Raw genomic sequence first — 25,688 nt, 5'->3', positions numbered from 1 at the left:
AAGTTCGATCAAAATTGCTTGCAAAATGTTGTCTCTATCGTGTTCACAAGAAATTACAGACAGACGGACGACGGACGTAGGGCGATCACAAAAACATGGTGTCCGAAAAGTGGTTATTTCTCCATGACAAAAATCACATTTGGACCCAAAATCTCATGCTCTGTCACATATAATCCTAAACCTTAAGTCATCACTTCATTTTATGGGGGTAAGTATTTCTTCGATATAGCAGATTGAAATGAAGGATTTCATATTATTATTATATAAATTTGAGCAGTGACAAAATCATTAGAAAACTGGTATATACCCAACAGCTTTTGCCTCTGTTTGTACGAATTGCATACAAGCTAAACCTACCTAGCCTAGAACTTGTTTTAAATCCTTTCTTTGGAGATTTCTTCATAGGTGAATGTTTATTTTTCTGATAAAATGTTTTTCGACAACATGCAAAGTGACTTTGAGTTAACTTAGACCTATGTTTATTTTTGATGAGACAAATGGAACAGTAGCTTTGACATCTTATGATATCAGTGTCCAAAATGCTTCCTTTATACAAATCTTGTTTTTTAAGAATGGAAGTCCCCTCAAAAATACAATACTTTAAGCTCACCAGTATAAACAAAGCTAGCTTCAGCCATCTTGTCAGGCTTCAGGTGCTTGTGTGGCCATCGCCTGTCAAACGTGTTTGCTCTTAATTGTACATATGATTCTGCCTCTGTCTTTCTCTCTTGCTGTATAATGGCGATTATATAACTGTCATTCGACAATGAGCCATGTGCACAGACTGAGGTGGAAAGTTCAGCTCTTCTGTTATCACTGGTAGTTTGCTTATCTGTAAAAAGCATCAAATCAAATATATTTAGCTTCACAACATGTACTTTGTTTTCATTGTTGCTAAGCAGAATATACACTTTACTAGTAATGTTGTTTTGTTTTGTATAACTGTTTTTTTACAGTTTTTAAAGAACATTCTTGCAAAACTATAAACCAGAACAAAAATTCAAAATGGAAATAAAACAAAATAATTGACAATTCAAATATCAGTTTAGTAAGTTCAAAGTCTTATTGCAATATTCCAATCATTTAATCTTATAATGCATTTCATCCAACCTGGCAGGGCGGAGTCAATTTCTGACTTAAGCAAATAATGGTAATCTCAAAAAAACCCAGCGAAATAGGTAATGCAATACAATTGTTTAATTCTGTAACCAGCAACTAAACCTCAGTACTACATTGGTTACAATTTAAGCTTGATGGCCACTGAATAAGAAATCAGGTTGCCGAATATACTATATATCCTGCACAATAATGCAATGGACCGTTGCCAAACCCGACCCAGCTAGGTTGATTAAAACAAAACTTAGTGTGAATCATTATAGGTCGGCCACATGTTTTGAGCAGCTGTGACTAATTAATGTAGGGCAGTTGATTTTCCCAAAAAGGGTAGGAACGTATATGTAATATAACTTATACCGCCAGTTAACAAGGAACAACGGTAACGATGCAAATCAATGTTTATTGGCAAAAAAACGTAAATCAACTCATTTTGATTACAAATGGAGGAGATAAGCAAAGGGCGACCCTGCAACCCTTGCAACATAAAGCTAACGACTGTACACCGTACTAATACTGTACAAATGTGTATACAGTGGCGCAACCTCTTCTTCTATCTTTAAAGAAAAAAACTATTCTCAAATTATTAAAATAGTTAAGCATCCAACTTAAAAGTACAAGTACGGTAGTTCAGAACATGAAGTTATATCTCAAGCTGATATATGGAACAGTACATGTGCCACATAAAAATTAAACATAAGTAACTGCTAAACAAAAAGTATGTCAATATTCAAATATGTAGGTTATTTAACACTTGTTTAGTAAATATACCTATTTTATACTTAAAGTGATTTCCTAATCATATAGAAAATAAAACGGGAAAGCATAGTACAAAGAAATGTTAAAAAATACACTGTCACATGGAAACATACGGATATTAGTCCTATCACATGAAAAACATTTCTCAACCGAACTCTTAAGCTATCATAGATGACCAATATTCCAATATGTACACTAGTGTGCACTAGTGGTAAATATACCGCCAGGTTTACAAATACTGGTATGTAGTTTATAGTCATGAATTGTTTATTGTCTCATAATCCTCCAAGTACTTTGGAGGTTTATGACATCTTTGTGGCCTAGACTGGGGAATTTCATCAATACCTTCATCAGAACGCCCATTGTCCAGAGGAGGGCTTTCATCAATTTCGCCGATTAACATTTGGGGTTCAGAAGGCTCATGAAGGACATTGTCATTCATTAATGGTGTAGTTAATGTCGGAGGTATTGGAACCATCTCAGAAACGCACGTGTTTGATTCAGTGTCCTCATTATCACTCTCGTTTTCAAAATCTTGCAGACTTGAGGAATAATTAGAATGAATCTCACTCTCAACGCGGTAACATACAGACAGTTTTATTTTGTAAGATGTAGCGCGTAACTGATTTCCAGTGAACTTTTTTTATAAAGCACCATTCACCGTCAATAGAAACAACAAGGTATCTGTCTCTCAGACGAGATTTCTGCTTATCTGAATACAAATATACTAAATCTCCTACACTGACCTTGTTTGAACTGTGTGTAACATTAGGACATTTAGATTTCTCACTGTATTTATAATCCTTCTCACGTAAACTATGCTGATTCAAAACGATGTCATGATCTATTAATGGGATCAGTTCATGTGTAAGATGTGACTGTTTCACGAACAAGTACAAGTTGGCGGTTTCGCTTTAAGACATCTGCCGCGAAGTTGATACCAACACGCTCAGGTGGTTCCTCTGAGGATTGTTTCACAAGACTTTCAGGAAATTGCTTGAGAGAAGCACACGTATGACAACTCTCACACACTCTGTCAATTGCTTTTGAGAGATTCAATGCATAAAACTGACGCTTAAGAACTAATTGTAACTGATGTTTAGTGGGATGACAAAGTTTTAAATGCAAAGCGGTTCCAAGCACTTGGCATCATTTCTACTCGCGAAATCTGAAGGAAAGTTAGCTGACCCAGCGACATGTTGCACACTCACTTGAAACCGACTAACCACAGACAGAAATGAGGTAACGCGGGGACTTGCAGAAAATTCACCACGACGAAGTTTCAGTATAGCCTGTACGCAAGGTTTACTATCAGTTAGTACACACGGCTTATGTTTAGACTGAATTATGAAAGGAGCAAAATGCTTAACCGCGGCCGCTATGCTCAAGGCTTCGATCTCGCATGGTAACCATGACACTTGGTGATTTTTAAGTTTGGCACTAAAGAATCCTGCTAGTAACAACTTGTTGCCCCGATTGACATACAAAGTAGCACCTATACCATGTTTTGAAACGTATCCATCAGTTACAATCCATAACTGATCATCGGTCTTGGGAAGCGTTATAGATTTGTGTGTGCTCAAGGCATGTTGTGCAGAACTGAATTCCGAACGTAAGCTATCTGTCCACACTAGTTTATCACGGGACTCTTTTCCAGATGAAGCCTCTTCCAATGACGCTAAGTATTCTGCACACCCTGGTAAGACTCTTGCAAGCATCTTATAAGCGCCTATGAATGCACGAAGATCACGAACACAAGACCGCAACCTTATGTGAACTGGCGGAGATTTGGCCATCCTTCCAAACCCAACCAAGTATCGTAGATGAACGCAGACAGACGATTGTTTTTGACGGAGATAACCTAAGGTTGCACTTCCGAAGTGCTTTTAGGACTCTGGTCCAGTTACGAATAAGTTCTTAAGGGCTGTTCCCCCCACTGTACAAATCATCAGCTAACTCTGCGACACAGCCATCTTGTAAACAGTCACCTAGTACGCGACACATTAATTCCTCTAGAGCAGTTTCAGAACCAGGCATTCCCATGGCACTTTTAGTGTACACTCGAACCCCGCGGAATGGTGTAGCAACACCGCAATATTTCATCGATGAACGCGATAATGGTATCTGATAAAAGGCACTTGTAAGATCAGCAACAATGACATATTTCCACTGACCAACAGTTCTCAAAACAGAGTCTATATCTGGCATTAACGAAGGTTGTGGTTTACTGTACTGTCCAACTTCAGCAAAAGCAGTTACCAAATGAAATTCAACAGACGACTTCTTGACCAGAAAGGAGGGATTTAGATACTCAACTGAGACACCAACATCCTCTGGTCGCTTGAATACACCCTGACCTTCTAATTCATCAAATATTTCTTGTAGCTGTACTAGCTTATCGCGACCGTATTGAGGAAGACGACCTTTGCGTTGTGGGGGTTGAGTTGTCCCATATTAACAACTGCTTCAAAAGATCCTTCCGCCCCATTATAACCCTGCAGGTCAGTACTGAAAACTTCATCATGTTCCCTTAACAGTTCTTGAAATTGATTACGAGTGTCACTAGGAAGGATTTCATCAGGATCAAGCTTGACAGTGTCAGAGTAATACTTAGGAGAACTTGCTGCAGATACTTGTGATCTGTTACTAGTCTCATCATTGACAGAAGGAACACATGTATTCAAAACTTGACAGACATGATCATTTTTCCGTAACTGTTGTGGTTGGTAGGTATCGTTGCACAAAGGATTTTTCCCGCGATCTATTCAGTAATTTGAGGTATCGGCCAATCAACAGTTCCAACTGGAGCATTGTCATTACGCGGTTCAATAGCTATGATACAGTCCTCCGCAAAATCTGATGGAACATCAAGTTCAACATAGTCTCCTGGCCAGATGGCTCGTAGGATGCTAGCTTGAGCTCGTCTCACGCGATTTTCGTTTTTGTCACTAACGCGAGAACCGTAGTTAAAAACGCCGCAACCATCAATGGTAATTTGCTGTTTAGCCGGTCTAACAGAAATGTCATTATGCGTCATGAAAGGAATTCCAGCAAGTATGTCGCTGTCAAGATCGCCTACAACGAGAGCTTCCAAATACATGTCTTTATCGTGTCTAGATAGAGTTAGTCTTGTTTCTCCAATTACCTCTAAGGCTGTGAACCCATCAGCCTGACGAGCGCTTTGATTACTCTTAGTAACAACGGCACCGATACGCGAGCAGTTGAAGCCTTAATCAAAGACATTTCAGCCCCAGTATCAAGCGTAAGATGTAATGGGAAGTGCTTATAAAATGCTTTGAAATATGGCGATTGCTTAGTGCTAACGCGTCGCGACATAGCGGCTACCCTAGAATTACTAGTGTTATCTGTGACTTGAGGTGTATCGCCACTAACCTCCAACGAGGAGTCGTAGGAAACAGTCTGTCGTGCTTTACTTATATATAACCGATCTCCCTCAGGGAGGTAGATACATGCACTCAGATAGTGTTGAGAAGGCCGTCCTGCTTGTTTGCACAGTACACGTTATGGATGGTCTTTTGGATTTAGAGCTGGAAATTTTGTTCTTGGCCTTATATGATGCTTTTAATACTTTAACCTCCGCGACAGAATGAACTTCGTCTAACAATGTGTCAAGAGCCAGAGATATTTCCGGCTTCAGACAGGCAAGTGTCTGCGACCGTAGTTCTGTACCGTATCTCTGTTTCACATGCGCAGGAAGTTCTGGGTGAATAAGCCTCAGCCAGGTAAGAACGATTAATTTTTGAATGGTAGGTGAAATGTCCTCGTCACTGTCCGGAACCTCACCATGATGTTTAATTGACCCGCCCGTGCAGAAATTATTCCCAGGTAAAAGAATTTCCTGGGAATTTCCTGGGAAATCTTTCTATCCTGGATTGAAAATCCTGGTATTCAAGAAAGGCTAGGATCCTGGGATTTTTAGGACCTAGGACCAGATAATTATTATTTTCATCGAAAAATTTCCTGGGATCCTGGTTTTCTTAGATTTAAAATATATGAGGATATAAATTATTTTCATTTTGGATACATAACTTTTTCGCAAAATCTGCACAAAAATTGACTTGTTTTCATGGTGAGTTTCAAAACATTTGATTTTATAATGTTATAAATTAAATGCATTTTTACAATTGTATATGTGTGTATTAAATGATTAAAATGCATCTTTAGACATCTGTAGCAGCATATGAGTAAATAATGTGACCAACCCCAATTTCGTGATGCCATCTTGTTTTTCCAGGTCAAGTTACTATAATTGGTTATTTGTCCCAACATTAGCTCAAGTGTACAAATTGCCCCCCTGGTCACCAAACTTTTCCAAAAATCTCTAGAAACAGGCACTATCCCTTCCGTCTGGTCCAAGGCGAATGTCACTCCTCTCTTTAAGCAAAGGTGATAAAAGCAACCCTGCTAACTATAGACCCATTTCTCTGACATGTGTTCTTTGCAAAGTTATGGAGCACATTGTCGCATCAAACATCACTAAACATTTCCAGGTCAACAACATACTTTATCACCTTCAACATGGCTTCAGGTCAAAACGGTCATGCGAAACTCAACTATTAGGACTTGTCGAGGACCTATTCAGGAATTTAATTCAAGGTCACCAAACAGACTTAATACTCCTCGACTTCTCAAAGGCGTTTGGTAAGGTTAATCACCTAAAGTTACTATATAAGCTGCACCAACATGGCATCCAGGACTGTACACTACAGTGGGTCAAATCATTTCTCATCGGTCGCCGTCTGTCCGTCTTAGTCAATGGTGATAAGTCGGATGAGGTCCCGGTCACATCTGGTGTCCCACAGGGCTCTGTCCTCGGCCCTCTTCTCTTTCTGCTATACATGAACGACCTACCTAAAAAATATTGTTTCACAGGTCCGGTTATTTGCTGATGATACTGCTGATTATATCACAGTCAACAATATTACACAACAACATACTCTGCAAGAGGACTTAACCAGGTTACAAAAATGGGAACACACATGGGACATGGAATCCAACCCATCCAAATGTACAGTGATTAAAATTTTCCAAGTCTAAACACCCTTACAAATCCACTTACACACTACATGGGCAGACACTAGCAACTGTGAGTGATGCAAAATACCTTGGTGTTAGCATCACTTCAGATCTAAACTGGAACAAACACATAAACCAGGTCACTTCAACAGCTGGTCAAACACTTAACTTCATTAAGCGCAATATTCCCTCCAAACAGCAAAATATTAGGGAATTTGCCTACAAAACCCTTGTTAGACCACAACTAGAGTACTGCAGCTCAGTGTGGAGTCCACATACACAGCTCAACATACATAAAATCGAGATGGTCCAACGCAGGGCCGCTCGATGGGTCACCAGTGACTATTCAAACTACAGCAGTGTCACACACATGTTAAAGCAATTGGGGTGGCGTTCCCTTGCAAACAGAAGGAATGATGCCAGGCTACTGATGTTTTACAAGATTGTCCATGGACTGGTTGCAGTGCCAATGCCATCTTATATTTTACCTCCTACCCGGCTCACTAGACACATGCATTCCCTATCTTTCCGGCAAATTCAAACACCCTGTAATTATTACAAGTTCTCTTTCTACCCGGCTACCATCATTCTCTGGAATTCTTTGCCGGCTGACATTGCTCAGGCACCTACCCTGGACCAGTTTAGGCAAGGGGTAACCAAACTTGGCCAGGACTTATGAGTGACCAGGCTGTTTTTAATCCTTTTACTGTACATTTCGCCTTTTTATTAGCACTATCAGCTTTGTCTCAAATTCTCAAAAATACTTTATGTATTACTTTATTTCTCCTGTACATTCCTGCTTTTAAACTCTTATGCACTGACGCGCACCTGCATAAAATACTCGCAAGGGTGTCAAGCAGTATTTATAGATACAATGTAGATAGATGGGTACACTTATGTGCGGCAGTGCGACTTTTTGCGTGAGGAACAGCCTCACCATCGTCATCAAAACCTCTAAGTGGATGAGTTACGGTCTTCTTTGCCCAGGTGAAACCATCAACAAGAAAACTGGCAAAATTTGGACCGAGGGATAGTGTGTAATGAAGATTTTGTTTCCATCCTTCAAAAGAAGTTTATGTTTCATTTTTGGTCAGGGACCACTGTTTCGGCGCCCTTACACAAACCATAGTTGTCAATTTGCGTTTAACAGTCAAAGAAAAACTGCCTCGTCACTGCCTTTGTTACAGCAAGTTGTTTTTGTGCACTGGTTTATTGGTCAAATGTCCATGAACTCGCTCGTCCTTGGTGTGTAGGGGAAGAACGTGGGTTTGTTTTAGCGCTGCCACCACGCCATTTAACAAGGAACAACGGTAACGATGCAAATCAATGTTTATTGGCAAAGAAATGTAAATCAACTCTTTTTGATAATAAATGGAGGAGATAAGCAAAGGGCGACAACCCTTGCAACATAAAGCTAACGACTATACGCCGTACTAATACCGTACAACTGTGTATACAGTGGCGTACGGTATAGGTTACGGAGAAGAATGTAAACGAATGCAAGTTCCAAAGGATATGGCGTTGGCTTAGCAATTTTGCTTTTCTAGGTTCGAGCCTGGATAATTTCACATTTTCTTTTTCACATTTTTTAATTGTTTATTTCAATAGTCATTGCTCGAGAAAACTGTGAAGTTCATTGTATCGATAAGTTAATGATCTTCCAGCACCAGTGATCATCACGCTTAACCTTGATTCCGATACATCGTCTGACAGAGATTTACACGGCTGAAGAGTCATCAACAAACACAGCAAGTGAAGTTATATGAAATTACATGACATGAATTAAATTGAAATAAAAGTAGCAAAATATTTCTTAATATAGAAACAATGAAAAATAAGTAAAACATTATTATAGCAATATGTAAAGTGCTTTTTAAAAAAGAGTCTTCAAAAATGTTTGACTAAAATAAAATTGAAAAAAGGTATAGTAGAGAAAAATTATGGTCGTAACCTGGGATTGAACTCGCACCTTACGGTTTATAATCATTACATTCTACCAATTGCGCCAGCGACATAATTGAGTCATAATAAACAAAACACACATATCAACTTAGTCTAGAGTGATTTGCCAGCCAGGTATGGACCGCATATCGATATAACCCAATAATAATAAATTAATCGTCACCTCAACGCAACAAAGTCGTATCTTATTATAAATTTATAAGAAGATACGACTTTGTTGCGTTGAGGTGACAAACTGAAAAAGTGTATCATTCCGCCACGGCTCAAAACACGTGGTCAAACTAAAGTATATGTAGGCATCTAATTTCTGTGTACTAAGTAATCAACATCTGGCTTTGTTATATCATGCAATAAACAACAATCAACTGAGGTAAATAGGTATGAAAATATCCGAAAACTGTTGTTTACAGATTCGTTATTAGTGAGGATTAATTGATGTAATGGAGCAGATCTTTTTTTCTTTGTTTGATTTTTTAATCAGGAGATTTGGACTTCTTATCGGCGTAATCGGGTTTTACATCCAGAATCGGGAGAAACCCGATGGGATCGAGAGAGTTGGGATGTCTGAATTATTACATCATGGCTGAGCTAGTCCACAAAATTAAATCCCAAAGAAAGAGTAAAATCATGATTTATTGGTATGGGTGTACTTGTCAAAAACAATGAAATTTCATGTCCACCAAAATGGGTAGATCCAGAGTGTGTGTGTGTGGAGGGGGGGGGGGGGGTTCCATGTGGATTGAGTTTAAATGTGGGTGACCGTTATGATTTTTTAAGCAGAATTCTATTCACAATAAAGACTACGAACTTCATATATTTCTTCATATCGACCATTTTTAAGAAACCTTATCGCTGATGAAAATACTTTAATTTAAGATGATCACCTGTAATTTTAGTTATAGCTTTAAAATTGTATTGCATAGCAAAAATAAAAAGATTAAAAACCTTATAAATGATCTACGGTACTATCTAGATACTAGAGAGACCAATGGGCGCAGTGTCATCATCGAGTCATGCAAGCAGAAAGTGCATATGTTCTTTTCACAGATGAAAAGAAGTTTCGTTTACTTGGTAACGATGGTCGTACACCAGTATATCATGAAAGGGGAGAGAGGTTTACAGAGGGGAATCAGCTATGGTTTGAGCGGGGTGTCCATGCACCACAAGACAAACCTACTCATCAACAGCAATTTGAACGTGTCAGAATGAAATAATCCAACCAGAGGTATTGCCCATGATGTGAAACAACTGTGGTATGAGGTTTGTCCAGGACAGGCTGCTGCGCTCCCTGTCACACTGCAAGAGCTACACTTACGTTGCTGCATAATAATAACGTAAACGTATCTGATGGCCATCCAAGTCCCCCGACTTGAATATTAAAGACTAGATGCCCACGGGCAACATGTCGAGCCCGCCAGCTGTCAAAATGACTGGGAGTTGCACATGACACTCCTTGTCTCATTGAGGCAAACATTTATGCCAAATAAAAAAGAGATTGCAAAAAGTTACAATGTAAGTTCTTCAAAGTAACAACAAAGGGACGTAAATCTAAAAAAAAATTCTAAGTCCACACAAAAATCCTCACCAGTTGGGATAGGTCAAAATAGACCTGAAAATTGGATGTAACATGCATGTTGTACTACAGGAAAGTGGTCTTGATTTTTCCCTACGACCAGTAATAAAAAAGTTACGAATATAAGCTATTTATAGTAACAACAAAGGGAAGTAATTCTAGGATTTTGCGCATGACACTCCGTCTCATGATGATGAACAATTGTGCCAAGTTACATCAAACAGTCAAAACCAAAACTTTGACCCACTTTAGCAAATTCCTTGTCGCCTTCATTCTTTACATCTATTACAAACACATGATGAATACATTACATTGGAAAGAGGTTTTTACTTTAGCCAGGGCATATTCTTTGTTTTTGTAATACTTTTAGTCGATTTTTTCTACTTTCTATGTACAGTAGGACTGAAATAAAAGCTTTCTGCTCATTTCAGCCATGTCGCCAAGTATACTGAGCCAAATAATAACTCCGTTGATAGCACTGGAGTACATCTGTGCACCAAACCTACATGCAGTATTATGAAAGAGGGTTCATTGTAATTGCGGAAGGACATTTTCAATAGCATAAGCACAAAATGCATTCATCCCGGTCATAATTATTACTGTCACCTAAAACAGTTCTCACCTACCGTAACAATAACTAATATATTAACGAAGTATTTTGAAAAAGGTATAGATGTGACAAAATTGACACAAACTGTCGGCAAATGATATAACTTTATCAAAATAACTCTCTTGTTACTATCTGATAAGTAAATATTTCTGATATTATCGTTTCCAGTTCATTTTTATTTTGTCGCGATTTAAAAATCTCTCCTCCGTAACGGGGACTTCTTCAAATGTACGTGATAACAATGGTGTTTTCCCTCTGTGTCTGTATCATTTACCTTGAATGCATCAGTAAGAAGGCTTGTTTTTAGTATATGCCATCAACATGATCAAGGTATCGAACAGTTATCAAATATTGAATTAATTTTATCTCTTCCGTCACGTATTACTTCCGTAACATAACATCTTAGCTGTTCTAACTGCCTACTGAAATGCGGAAGTTTTTCTCATGCGTCACTCGAAGGAAGCAGAGGCTGATCTGCAAAGACTTTTAAGTGTAATTTTAAATTATTGGTGGAACAGTATTTCAAGTAAATGAGGTAAGTTCATATTTGTGTACAAAAAAAGCATTCTACTACATGATGTTTATGAGATTATATTTTAAGGTGTTTGAATGTGTTTTCTCTGCTTTTCCAATTTGGTTTGAACGTAAAACTATACATAAAATATAGCGCTGAAATAAACATGCCTCTTTAAACATATCCGTTACGGAGGCGATAACGTGTTCGTAAATTCCAGTGCGACATTCAAATTTCATACATGAAAGTTTGGCCAAAGAGATATGTCAAAACTGACTCAGATTCAAGAAATATATATTTTTTTCTGACTATTTTATCAGTAGAAAAGTGATATAGAGCTTGAGTTTTCCCACAATACCGTTATGGAGGTGAGATAGTTTGTCTGACTGCATTGAACTTGTCCTTGTTTAGTCACTGCACCAATATGATCTGGTTTCAGTAATGTTCTCGTCATTATGTAATATTTAAAATCTTACTAACTTTTTGAAAAAAGGCCACATGTTTTATTCTGTTACCGAGAAGATATTATGTTACGGAGGTTACATAGAAATTTTATTATTTATGTAGTAGAAATAAAGTATTCGTAGACTTGTTTAATTGTAATTAGGTTTCTCTGAATTTCCTTTTGACAAATTTGACTATTTTTCTTCCATGTCCAAAGAAAATATAGTGGCACATATGACTTACAATGATTTGAACGGACTTAATCAAACCGAGTCTGCTATTATTTTAGATGACTGCATTCTTTGCTTTCAAGGAATCTTTACAGACTTTATTATCCAATATAAACTGTTGTATGTTGAACGTAAGAAACATCGATGTGACAGAATAAAAGACAGAAAATGTTAGTAAGGAAACGTTTATTAACATTATTAATTGAGTTGGAATTGTTTAGAAAATGGTAATAAAATGGTTGACAAACACACTAATATCAGAAAAGCAGGGGTCAAATTTAGCAACATTTTCTACTAGCTAAAAGTAGCTAGTGCCCTCTTTGTTCACTAGCTAAAATGAAAAGATACCGGCTAATGTCATGAATGTTAAACTATAATATTTAATAACTATATTAATATTTTACTGGCCAAAACCTACTGATTAATCTCTGTAAGTAGCCAGTCACACAAAAAAATTCTATTAGCTTAAAATAGCTAGTGCCATTTTTATCCACTTAACAAGCTAAAGTCAAAGCCTTCCATTTTAACTTAATGCCAGCTGCAATTATGCATTATATCAGAGTTTTGTTGAACAATGAAATATCATTTATAAACACAAATGATAACATTCCTTTCATGCAGAAAAAAGCTTTGAAGACATTTGCTTGGTATATTATTGACTAGCTGAAATTAGCTAGTACATTCCAAGCCCACTAGCTATTCTCAAATTCCACTAGCATTTAGCTTGTATGCTTGTCTAAATTTGAACCCTGAGAAAAGTAACCGAAAAATGCAAATTCAACTGTTGCTGACAAATCACAGAAACTCGTGTGCGAGGAGAGACATCTGGATGGCTGCGTAATTTAAGACATGGCTCATGAAGTTCAGATTAATTTACTTACTGAATCTTGGAAATATAGTAACAAATGAAAAGTCCCATTCGTCCAAGATATAAAAAGAATAAAAGAAATCAGACGTATACAAAATAGTTGATTATTTAGAAAAGACAGGAACATCAAGAAATGTTCGATGTTCATTGACGGAGATCATAGATGGATAGAAAGCCTGCATCATGAGAGGGTTTTATCATTTGAACTGTTTCTAAAGAGCCCTGACATTTTATATTATGGTCGTTAATCTATTACACACAGCAGTTTGATTATAGGCTTTACTATACATGTAACACAATTTCCGTAACGCATTATCACTTCCGTTACTAGATGCCCCAATATTTGCTGTATATACAGATTTTGTATAAATGTCACACATGGTAGTTTAGTTTAGTTGCTGTTTAGTCTTGTGCAGGTAATTGTTTGAAAATGTACTGTTTCAATGGTTGTCTCTTTAATTTAATGAAATGTATTGTTTTTGAATCTATGTTAGGTGACAGGTTTCTAATACTTAAGCAGTGCCAGAACTGTAATATGTCAACTTATTGTGTTGTGTTTTAATCAATTCTTTAAAACATTTGATAAAGTTCCAAAACCATGTTCCCATTGTAGAAAAAAACAACAACAACAATATTTTCTTTAGGCTTATGTTTTTATTTCGTTGTAAATTTTATCACTTCCGTAACGGAGTTGTATGTTTTTAGAATCGCCATTCCAGCACTGTAATATATGTAGCACATCCGCAACTTATTGTGTGGTGTTAAGGACATTCTAAATTGACAGAGGGTTGCCAATTTTCTTCTATACGATGCTCAATTTAATAATTATAACAAGTGTAAATATTCAAATTTTTGTTTTAAAAATACAGCTTAAAATTATCAGTCATACACATTTATTCTCTCTCGGTATTGACGGTAGAAAATGTCATATTGATTGGATTGTGTGTCGGACGTGTTGTTCAATTATGTTTCATTAAAGAGTTTCTTTTGAATAAGTAACTGCGTTATTGTTTAATTTCTTAATATCCAAAAATATAGATGGTCACTAAATTCTACCATCCGTAACATGAGTAAATGCACATATATATCAGTATTCGATATTGTTTAAACGCTATCAATGTTGTGGTAATTTTCAGATGTTGGACTTTTGAAAAAAACAAGTTAAGAACTGTTATTTAACATTCACATTTTTAAGATTTTTCTAATTTTAAGTGGGTCAAATTTTTGGTTTTGGCTGCAAAATCCCTCTATGCGCCAAAAAGAAATGCTCCAGACAAAGTCATTCTTGTATCTGACTTTTGACCTCTTAAGTGTGAACTTGATCTTAGACCTAGGGACCTGGTTCTTGTGCATGACACTCCGTCTCATAGTGATAAACATTTGTGCCAAGTTACATCAAAATCCCTCCATGCATGAAGAAGAAATGCTCAGGGCAAAGTTGTCATTCTTGTATCCTTTGACCGCTAAGTGTGACCTTGACCTTAGACCTAGGGACCTGGTACTTGCGCATGACACTCCGTCTCATGATAGTGAACAATTGTGCCAAGTTACATCAAAATCCCTCCAAGCATGAAGAAGAAATGCTCCGGACAAAGTCATTTTTGAAATTGACCTTTGACCTGTAAGTGTGACCTTGACCTTTGAGATAGGAACCTGGGGTTTGTGCATGACACTCCGTCTTACTGAGGTTAACATTCACGCCAAATATAAACAAGATTGCTCCATGCATGTCAAAGTTATGGTCCGGACAAACAAATCCGGACGCACGCACGCACGGACGCACGCACATACACCGAACAGCCATTTTGGACAACTATGTCTTCGCTTCCGCAAGCGGGCTCGACAAAAACCTTTGGGAGGAACTCAATCGGTGGGTAAAAAGATGTCACGTGCCACAGACCCTTCCTCAGATGAGAGCAAGGCTTGTACAGGAATGAACCAACATTCTCCAAAATTACACACATAACACGAAACGTCAATGCAGCGACGTTGCCTAGCTATCATAAACGCCCAATGAGGGCATACAAGTTTAATTAGCCAACTGTAAAACTGTGTGATTGGAGAAGGAGCAGATTTTGTAAATTTGCACTTTAACGCAACACTGAAATAAGTGCTGTTGTTTTCTAAATTTTGATTATTATGCGACGAAAAATATTTTTAAATATTATTAATCACTTCTTAACTACGTTTGTTGAAACTTTCAACAACATCTACTCAATAGATACTGAGACAGGGGTATTTGTGTAACTTTACAGTTATAAGTGCCTCCAAGTATAGATATTCTTCCACACCATCACTGAATTACAGAGTTACATACTCACTGTATGGTAACTACAACGATAGCCGTGTGTTTGGGTTGTCCAATATGGCCGCTCAAAGCAGAAAACAACGGAAGGTCATGTAAGTTCTTACAGATATTTAATACGTCTTGCTACGTTTTGTTATCAAAATTTGTTCACTAACACTGGTAATGTCCAAAGAAGTAATCGCCGGACTGACATGGTTACCGGAATCGTATTTAGCACAAATATATCTGATAAACTCATGGAAATTGTTCATTTTTGCGTCAGATGTTCCAAAATTTCATTTTTATTATCTATAAAATCAAGCTATTTGGACTAAATTGATGTAAATATACTATATGATAATCTCTAGTATAAGTATGCATAATCTGTGATATGTACATAGCACCTAAGCTTCAAAAGGACTCAAAACGTATAATGTCATGAACACATGAATGTAACAGTTTGGATAACAAGTGTACACCGGTTTGGATGACTTAATCTCTTTGGATGTTTGCGGTTTGGATTAACACTTTTAACTGCTAATTTTAAATAATGTTTGTTTCTAAGTATTATAATTTCTTTTCTCAAGTGTAGCAGTGAAATTTTCCAATCTAAAATACCAGTGGGAGGGGATTTTTTGGCCACGAAAAGCAATCGTCAGCACCATTAATCTTTGTAGTAAATTCAAACGCACAGGCCTATTACTAAGTAAAATAGGCTGCAAGTGCAAGAATACTATTGTTGATTATGCATGATTGTTAGTTCAATAGTAGGGTCACATTAAAGGCTTTGTTATCTGTCTCCCAATCTCACATTTCAAAACAGAGCTTTTAAAAAAATGATTCACTAGCTTGTTTAATTATATACTGACTTCTGTTCTAATTTCACGACTGTTTACATACATTTTGATGAAAAAGGGCGAATATCAAGTACAACAGTCGACTATTCAAATGCCATGTCACAAAAGAAATAATTGAATGAATCAATGGCATAATCAAGTACAAAAGGGCCAAGAATTTTGGTAAGACGTATGTTTTAGTCATAGAAATTTCACCTCTTCTGATGCTAAATAACACTTTGATACCTGCTTACATATATAAACTTAACCATAACTTGCTAAGTCAAGTCAAAATAGCGATATATATTTGTTTTGAAAAAGCAAGAGAATCAGTCTTTGAGCCTTTGCATTGTATGTCGGATAATTAGAGTGAACAGGTGTTTGAAGCATCATTTCATTCTTAAAAGTAGTATGTGAGGTACCTGCTTACATACCAAAGCTACAGCATTATTTGTTAGCTAAATGAAGCGGCATAACTCTGCAATGTAGTTAAAGTCAGACTTGTAGAACCTCACTTTGCATGTTAGATCCTCCTAACTATTGATTATTGAGATACCTGCATACGTACAAAAAGTACAAAATTAAATTTAGTGAATCGGGAAAAGAGTCATACATTTGTAAAAAAGCAAACTAGAATTATGGAACATATGTATTGCATGTCAGATTATCACATTGAACAATTAGTTTCAATAAATTCCCACTAGTCATTACTGATATAACATCTTACAAATAATTAACAAGGAGTATGCGGAAGTCAACGAACGGATGCGCGCAATAGCCCTTCGTATTCTTCAAGTAGTCGATGCAAATCATCTTTTGGAATAGTGAAATAGCTAATGTGCACAGAGGTTGCATTTAAGTTGGTAGATAAAGGGGCAAACAAACGTTTTTGTTTATTTTGGGCCTATTTTCTAAGCAGGTACTAATTCCACTTCTATCAAATATGATAAACAAATAAACATTTATTGTAAAAGAATTCAAATCAAATCACCCTCGAGACGGTAGATGGAACCCAAGCTTTCAAAAACAAATGACTTGGATATATAACCAGCCTGGCACTCAAACATTCTTACGCTGCTGTTTTTAGAACTCATTTAACAAACCTATCAGGATATATAGTGATTTATTTTGAAACTATTCCATGAAATAAATTCGTTATTCAATGTAACACATTTTCATGCACCAATACCAAAAATAATTTCTCTAGGTACAATGTTAAATTCGAATCGTTTATACATATCTTAGATATTTAGTTTTATGACCTTCAGTTTATTTCTTTCCATAGATTTTTTTAGTCTATATGCAATCCATACACAAGATTACCTCTTATATCACACTAATGAATAAAGGAGATAGATGTGGATGTATATGATTTTATCAACTTTGATCCCGATTTTTTCGTGCAGGAATGTGAATTATGTTGCTATCCAAACTGGTGCATATACTAAATCCAAACCGTTAACTGCTTTTCAATTACTTATATCCAAACCGTTACACACTTGATACATATGATTGACTTATGATGGTATTTTTCACAAAAATACTACACTTTTAGTTCAGAGATCGATAACAAGATATGTCAGAAATGTTTCTTCTTTCTTTTTAACTGATTTGTCTGATGATACAATTGCAAGAGCTCTGATAACATCTTTAAAAGTTTCGTTTTCGCTTCTTGATTCCCATAATCTGTACGCTTTTATCATTTAGTAATTAAAACTGGAATAATCTGATCTTTTTATATCGAATAACTTAGACCTTAGAATGAAAACTGAATACCTAATAAATCTTTTTGTAAAAATATGTATTTAATCGTAGAAAACATCAAAACTTACGTGATATTTTTGACATTTTTTGCCCGGGAGAGGCCATATCGGACAGATCCAAACACACGGCTACCGGTGTAGTTACCATACAGTGATACTATATTATGTAGTTTTTATTTGCATTAGTTCTATATACATGCATATGTTATGATCAAGTGAAAAAATGATATACCCTGTACCTACCTGATTTGTTATAAATCATTTCCTAAATACCACTAAACATGGGCTTAAGGTGTAAATAGGCAAATTTCAAATTCAAACTGAACACTTCATGACTTACAGTATTACCGTTGCATTATATTGATGCACCTCAAAATATCAGGGTTTTTATATACTTATAAGGTGAAATTTTCAGACTCGCTGTCACAACTATTGTTAGAAACAAATTTCAATGACAATCCCAGAGCATACCAAATTCTAATATGCTTGCCTCTGTTAAAACACGCTTACTCTAGAATGATGTCACGTTAACATACGGTGAAATCAAAGGGTTGCGACCAAGACAGAGTGCTACTATAATATTATTTTATCCACTGTTTTAGATTAAAGGCATATTAGAATTGAAATAATTTATAACAAAACCGTGTTTTAAGCCTATACACTCGAGCGGTAATACATGGTACAAATAATTTCACTTGGGCTGCGCCTTCATGAAAATATTACGCCCGGCGTATAACCCCTTATCCTGCATAAATAGTGTTAAAGCACTCTTTTGCTATAAATTATTTCTTAAATCAAGTATCATCAGCAAGAGTATGCCTGAAAATGTAAAGATTGTAATCAAAAGAAGAGATTTTTTTTTTATTTTTACATACCATCCTGAGACACAACTGTCAGACCAATACTGGTCAAGTTTTCTTCAACGCGTCTGGCCTGAAATAAATTAAAAAAGGAGCTGCGTTCAATAAATGCTTGATGCCCCCAGTGGCATCCTTGTCGATAGATTTTGCACCTAAGTCCAAAATGAGGTCAAGGTCAAGGTCAAACTGAGGTCAGGTGATGTCTGAAGATGAGGAATGGTCACAGGTTACATCTGCATTAGTATCAAGCCATTCTAGTAAGGGGTATTGATGCTAGACGAAATGGTCCCATTTGATTAACCTCGTACGGATCACCATATGCCTCCCGCATCAGTAGATGTTGGGGGCATAAAAATAACATTTTAAACATGAAATTATATTTATCTGAATGAAAGTGTGGGGTATTTTCCAGGCAAAAACAATGAGACTGAATGAATGGATGAACACAAATTAATAACTATATGACCTTATGCTCTCCCCTCAATTTTTGAGACAGTATAAAACTTAGAACATTAACTTCTCTAAGTACCCAGGCAAACAGGTGAATCAAAACCAGTCTCTACACTTAAGATAGCTCCTCACCATCATACAATATACATTACTATTGCAAGGCTCGATCTATCAGCACTTGACTGGAAACTGATTCAATCTAAAAGTAAAAGCTCACTGGCCTTTATGATCGACCCATCACTTACACATTTGAAAGTGAAAGTACAAACTTACCTTCAAGTCAGTTTGATCTAAAGTAAGGCAAAGCTGGCCTCTATTGTGGTCATGTCCTGAAAGCACTCCAAAATCTGGAGGTGTGTGAAAGCTGTCCCTGAATTCCTCATCATCTCTAGAGTGAGAAGATGGCCTAAATTCAACACCTAAATCGTCTAAACTGTATGCTCTGCCAATTCCTGGCAAGTACGGTTCAGGTAGATCAGTGAATACAACCTGTACCCTAAGGTTAGCAACTTCTTGATTCTCGACTGCACTTTCTGTCTGAGGCAGAAATGCTACTAACGCAAAGACAACCTGTAAGGATGTCTTCCAAGTATAGCCATTGCACACCTTGTATATACTGTCCACAACTGACCTCATGATTTCTACACCTGAAAATTTAGTTATACATGTACTACGGTCATCTTTAGAAATATCTTTTTCTGTGTCAATTACATCAGTTTCAATACTCTTTACAGCTACTCTTTCATCTTCAAAACAATGTTGTTGTTCAGGACATGCTCTTATGGATGTCAGCATGCTTTCATAATTCATTTTTACCATGTTTTGCATGTTTTAACAACTGTTACAACTCATTCCTAAAAGTTAAACAAGAGGGCCAAGATGGCTCTAGGTCGCTTACCTGAGAAACACACCATAACAGCGTAAACATGTTTATCTTTGGGATTTCATGGAAACAAATATTCTGGCCAATTTTCAGTAGAATTTGACCAAAAATGTGGTTTCTTGAGTTTAAACAAGTATTTTATTTGATATGACCTAGTGACCTAGTTTTTGATGTTAGATGACCCATATTCAAATCTGACCTAGATTTCATCAAGGAAATCATTCGGACCAAATTTCATGAAGATCAATTGAAAAATACAGCTTCTATCGCATACACAAGGTTTTTCTTTGATTTGACCTAGTGACCTACTTTTTAATCCCAGATAATCCATATTTAAACTCGACCTAGATTTCATCAATGTTCTCATTCTGACCAAATATCATGAAGATCAATTGAAAACTGTAGCTTCTATCCCATACACAAGGTTTTTCTTTGCTTTGACCTAGTGACCTACTTTTTTACCCCAGATGACCCATATTCAATCTTGACCTAGATTTCATCAAGGCCTCTATCACATACAAAAGGTTTTTCTTAATTTGACTAGGTGATCTAGTTTTTGACCTTAGATGACCCATATTAAAAGTCAACCTAGATGTCATCCAGACAAACATTCTCATCAAATTTCATGAAGATCGGGTGTAAAATGCAGCCCCTATTGCATACATAAGTTATTTTTTTTATTTGACCTAGTGACCTAGTTTTTAACCCCAGATGACCCATATTCAAACTTGACCTAGATTTTATCAAGGCAATGATTTTGACTAAAATTCATGAAGATCAATTAAAAAATACAGCTTCTATTACATAAACAAGGTTTTTCTTTGATTTGACCTAGTGACCTACTTTTTGACCCCAGATGACCCATATTCAAACTGATCTAGTTTTCATCAAGGCAATCATTCTGATTAAATTTCATGCAGATTAATTGAAAAATACAGCCTCCATCGCATACACAAGGTTTTTTTTATTTGACCTAGTGACCTAGTTTTTGACCCCAGATGACCCATTTTCGAACTTATCCTAGACTTCATTAAGGTTATTATTCTGACCAAATTTCATGGAAATCAGTTGAAAAACACAGCCTCTATAGCATACACAATCTAAATGCTGACAGACGACAGACAGACAGACAAATGACAGACGCCGGACATCGAGCGATCACAATAACTCTGCAAGAAAATGTTCTGGAGGCCAAGTAATTTGGTCAGCAAAACCCTTGGTCTGAGTCAAAGTCCTTCTGCACATTTATCCGACCCTGTAATATATGGTATCAAACATATGACTTCGACTTGGTTACGACACCTTTAATAAATACATAGGACTGAAATTTGAGGCTGAATTTCAATATAGTTCAGAAACATGTAATGTAAATCTGGAAGAAAATTTGTAAACAGCCTGGTAGCTTGGTCTGTAGAGCATAGGAACAGTATTCCAAGGATACAAGTTTAAGCTTCAGTCTGGTTGCATAAATTAACACCTTGCCATAGCTTCACCACAAAAATGATGACCGCTCCATTTCTCTAATGAATTTAAGTAGCTATGAATAATTTATTTGCAAATTTAGTTTTATATATTAGGTTTTATTGCTGTTGTTGAATTCCATATTCAAGGGTTGGAAGTGAACTACTAGTAATTGTAGGATATATGTAATCAGTTTCTGTTTTCACATAAGTTGGAAGGTTCTGTTACTTTCTCTGAAATACAGTAATAATACTTGGGTCTGTGTCTGTATGTTTAATGCGCAACACCCATTTCCCCTATTTTAGTTGTACTGAAGTACCTATTTTCCCTATTCCAGTTGTACTCACAACTTTGCCACAAGAAACATAGCCGCAGTTGTTTTTGTCTAAAATGTTTTGGATGGGCAAGACAACATAATGTTTATCGATCTACATCTCCTCTCTTAAAAATATGTTTATTTTGGGTATAATTACAAAAAAAAATTTTCTTGTCAGTGTAATAGACGTCCAACTGCAGTTTAATTAGCTCTGAAACAGCAAAACTACAATGTGAAAATGGTCTAACTCAAATTGGTCTAATGTATTGCACTGAAGAACTGAATGCATTATCGGTCCAACACTCAAAAACAAGTATTTTTAATAAATTAACTGCTTTTTGTGAATTTGCTCATCCAGTCAGGGAAAGACATATTGATAATCATATTGTATTAACAGAGGTGATAGTATACTTTATTTCGTTGACAAAGTAGTTTATTAAACATAGTAATTATTATCATATATCACCCTTCTATGAAGAAATTATTCATTATTTGCCATTATTTGCTAGTCAATATTACAATACAATATTATTCACATTTTATATATTTCAAAATATTCAGTATGCAAGTGGTATAATTGCATTTATGTTTATCTTAAAATCAGTAAGGAATAATTATTATATATAATTACTTACACACATTGTCCAAACTGAATTTTCTCTAATTGTGTAAAATTGGATCGCACACTACAAATTATACGTTTATAGTATAATTTTAATATAATTCTTTTTTTTTTTGAAGCAGTGAAAATATCAATTTTATTCACTGATTCACTTATGAACACTTAATTCTTACGTTTTTCACTTGCTCTATTCCATCGAGGCATTAGTTTGGCCATTTATGGGGCCAAATATGAGCCCAATTTCCCCCATAAAATATTATGTTTTTTCCCCCTTTTTCAGAAGAAATTTCCCCTGATAATAGGTTGTTTGACACAACTAGATATGAACTCTAGCTCTTTCAAGTTTTATTACCGTCCATCTAAGGAAGGTTACTGTTGCAATTAAATAACATTATAGTTAGAAATTATTGGAAACAGTATTAATAAGTGAAATGACCAGAAATTTCCCTTCCTGAGGGTATGATATTTATGAAAAATCATTACCTTCTTGTTTTTATATCCGAACTGTCCCGTTATGTTCTACAGGGGTCAGCCGAATTAAACATTATGCCTTTTATACGATATTTTTAACCAATGAAAAAGTTACACGAATATCTATTTTTTGAGGCTCAAAAAAGAGGTACGATACATTAACGGACGTGGTACATAATATAAATTCATATATCCTCGACAGGTACCCTTCTATTGTACCCCTAATTTAAAATTAAAATCGAAGGAGTGTATATTACAAATATGCTAATTATAAAACACATGTAATGGCATTTCCAATATTAAACATGAAATTATAGGTATTATTGGGTCAATGTACAAAATATCTTACCGATGGATTACACTTAAATAGTGCATTAAAGTAATTGAAATTAATTACTGACTTAGATTTGGGTTATAATTGTCAATTACTACTGTTTGCAGATCAAATTGCCCTTTCGTCTTTTCTTAACTGGATTGTAACAGATGTACTAGAACTAATCTTCATTTAAAATTTAAATGAATCTTGCCATAATGCAAACTACATTTAGGTAGCGTGGATATGAAAAAAGACACCCTCTTGTACATTACAGGCCTTTTTCTGCCTAAATTTCAGTACCTTTTGCTGCATATTTTTAAATAATGTACCTCGTGTTGTTTTTTTTTAACAATAATTATAAAACGTGACTGACTCGAATTGTTGGATTCGCTCATCGTTGATCGAAGGGCATAAATTCGATTCCCGGAACCGACCATGCTTCCTTAATTGAAAAAAAAGTCGGCAATTTCTTACGGAATATGTGAGTCTTAGTCTAACTAATTTGACCAATCCTGGGAAACAGTTACGAGTAGTTTTCTCCACTCGAAAGAAATTGTCATTGCCAGATTTGGGTTTAAATGCTGATATTGTTGCGAATATAAGATAAATTCAAATAAAACTTACATGTATCAAAAGGTAGTCCAAATAATTTTACTCAAGAGTTGAATATCGTTATATTTTTGACTGGTTGATAACAACTATCTATTTACGTCCGATACATTTCCATACACAGGTTTATTTTTAGGTTACACGCCATGCCTATGTCATCGACATTTTTTTTATTTACTCCATGTACTTACTATTCGCATTATGGTTAACAATTTCGTTTTTACTGTATGTTTTTAAATTGATGGCATTTTCTTCTTATTAAAGATTTTTCTATTCTGATTTTGCCTTTTCTAGCCGAACGTCCAATTTTATTTTTCGCATTGATTTCAATTTATTTACTTATAAGACATAATAGCTATTTGCGATCGCGCTGTATAAAATTTTACCGGTAAATTTATGAAAAATCGGCCGTTTTTATGTAATTTTGATTAGTTTAAAGTTTGTATCTTAATGAAAAAGCCCTAATATTCTAGCTACATCTATCTTTTATCGACGTTGAAAGTTTGAAGCAAATCTGTTGGATATTAAAAGCTCCACACGCGTTTCCTGTGTACGGGACACCTAAATTTCGCGGTATTATTCTTTTCTAAAATTTACCTGGTTACCTGTTTTCGGTTGCCTGTCGTCGTCTGCTTGTTTATTGTACGTTTTCACTACTGGAATTTCCTATGGTGACTTCTTTCTTATATCCATTACTCTGCTCTGTATGTTGTTTATGCCACCGTAGGTCCCTAATATCTATTTACAAATGCTTGCCTAACTTTACTGTAAATGATATTTTCTTCCTATGTTTACTATTTGATTTCTTATAGTTGTTTTATTACCTTTGTTTCAGTTCTATGTAAAACATGTTAAAGTTGTTTCAAATTTTGGTTAAAACTGTTAAAACTAGCTAAAATATGATAAAATTTAATAAAATCAGCATCGGCGATAAAACCAATAAGTCATGATTATCCGTTATTTTCTTTACACAACGTTTAATCAACGACTCTTGAATCATTCTTTATATGTTTAGAATATGAGCATTATACGTCAGGTATGATTTAACGAATTTTTAAGGACTTATTTTATTTGTCATTTAACCTTCAGTTATAAGCCGTTAATATACCATACCTGTGGTAAATCGACTGTAGCTGATTTTACTTCAATGAGTGGGTTGGTATTTGCGTATTTTGCGTTTTATTTGGGATTCCAACGTTTATAATACACGGTTTACTAAAAATAGGATTTAATTGATTTGTTTACTTCTGGTGAGATAAATTTATACAGCATTTTTACTTTATAAGGCTCAATGTGTCTGATATACAATTAAGGAATAACTTGCATGATATCCAAGAATGATAACTTCAGAAAAATTCTAAAATAAATTTTATTTGGTTATGCAAGCAAAATTTCATTTCATTTGACAAACACAAGATTGTGTCATAAATTAAATGGTTAATATATCGTGGCATTTGTCGATTTCTGACGAAAAGAAAAAAAACAGAGGGCTCATATTAGATGATTTACATATTTATCTCAGTCACAGACACATCGGTTCAGCCGTCAGTTAATATCTTAAAGAATATATTAGGTCGCGACCGTAAAACATGTTTTTGTTTTAATTTCAGCATCTTTTACCTCTAGCCTGCTAGCGGCAAGTGCTTTTGCCTTTGCGACCAGTGCAGACCAAGATCAGCCCGCACGTCAATGCAGGCTGATCAT

General features: G+C 35.8%; 1 protein-coding gene across 1 annotated transcript in view; it reads right to left on the bottom strand.

Annotated features, from left to right (window-relative positions):
• The window catches only part of LOC128552151 (uncharacterized), a gene marked incomplete at its 3' end in the record, with an annotated part of 57,585 nt that extends 32,098 nt beyond the window's left edge, over positions 1–25,487 (bottom strand). The window contains exons 1-4 of the mRNA XM_053533170.1: positions 24,000–25,487; positions 19,580–19,953; positions 18,872–18,929; positions 611–832 (exon numbers count right to left, since the gene is read on the bottom strand). Of these exons, the coding sequence (XP_053389145.1) occupies positions 611–832; positions 18,872–18,929; positions 19,580–19,942 (643 nt within the window). The remainder of the gene's footprint in view (positions 1–610; positions 833–18,871; positions 18,930–19,579; positions 19,954–23,999) is intronic.
• Between the last annotated feature and the right edge of the window lie 201 nt (positions 25,488–25,688).

Source organism: Mercenaria mercenaria, unplaced genomic scaffold, assembly GCF_021730395.1.
Source record: "Mercenaria mercenaria strain notata unplaced genomic scaffold, MADL_Memer_1 contig_2084, whole genome shotgun sequence".
Lineage (NCBI taxonomy): Eukaryota > Metazoa > Mollusca > Bivalvia > Venerida > Veneridae > Mercenaria > Mercenaria mercenaria.
Note: the sequence above shows the minus strand (reverse complement) of the source record. Positions and strands in the feature narration are given on the sequence as shown.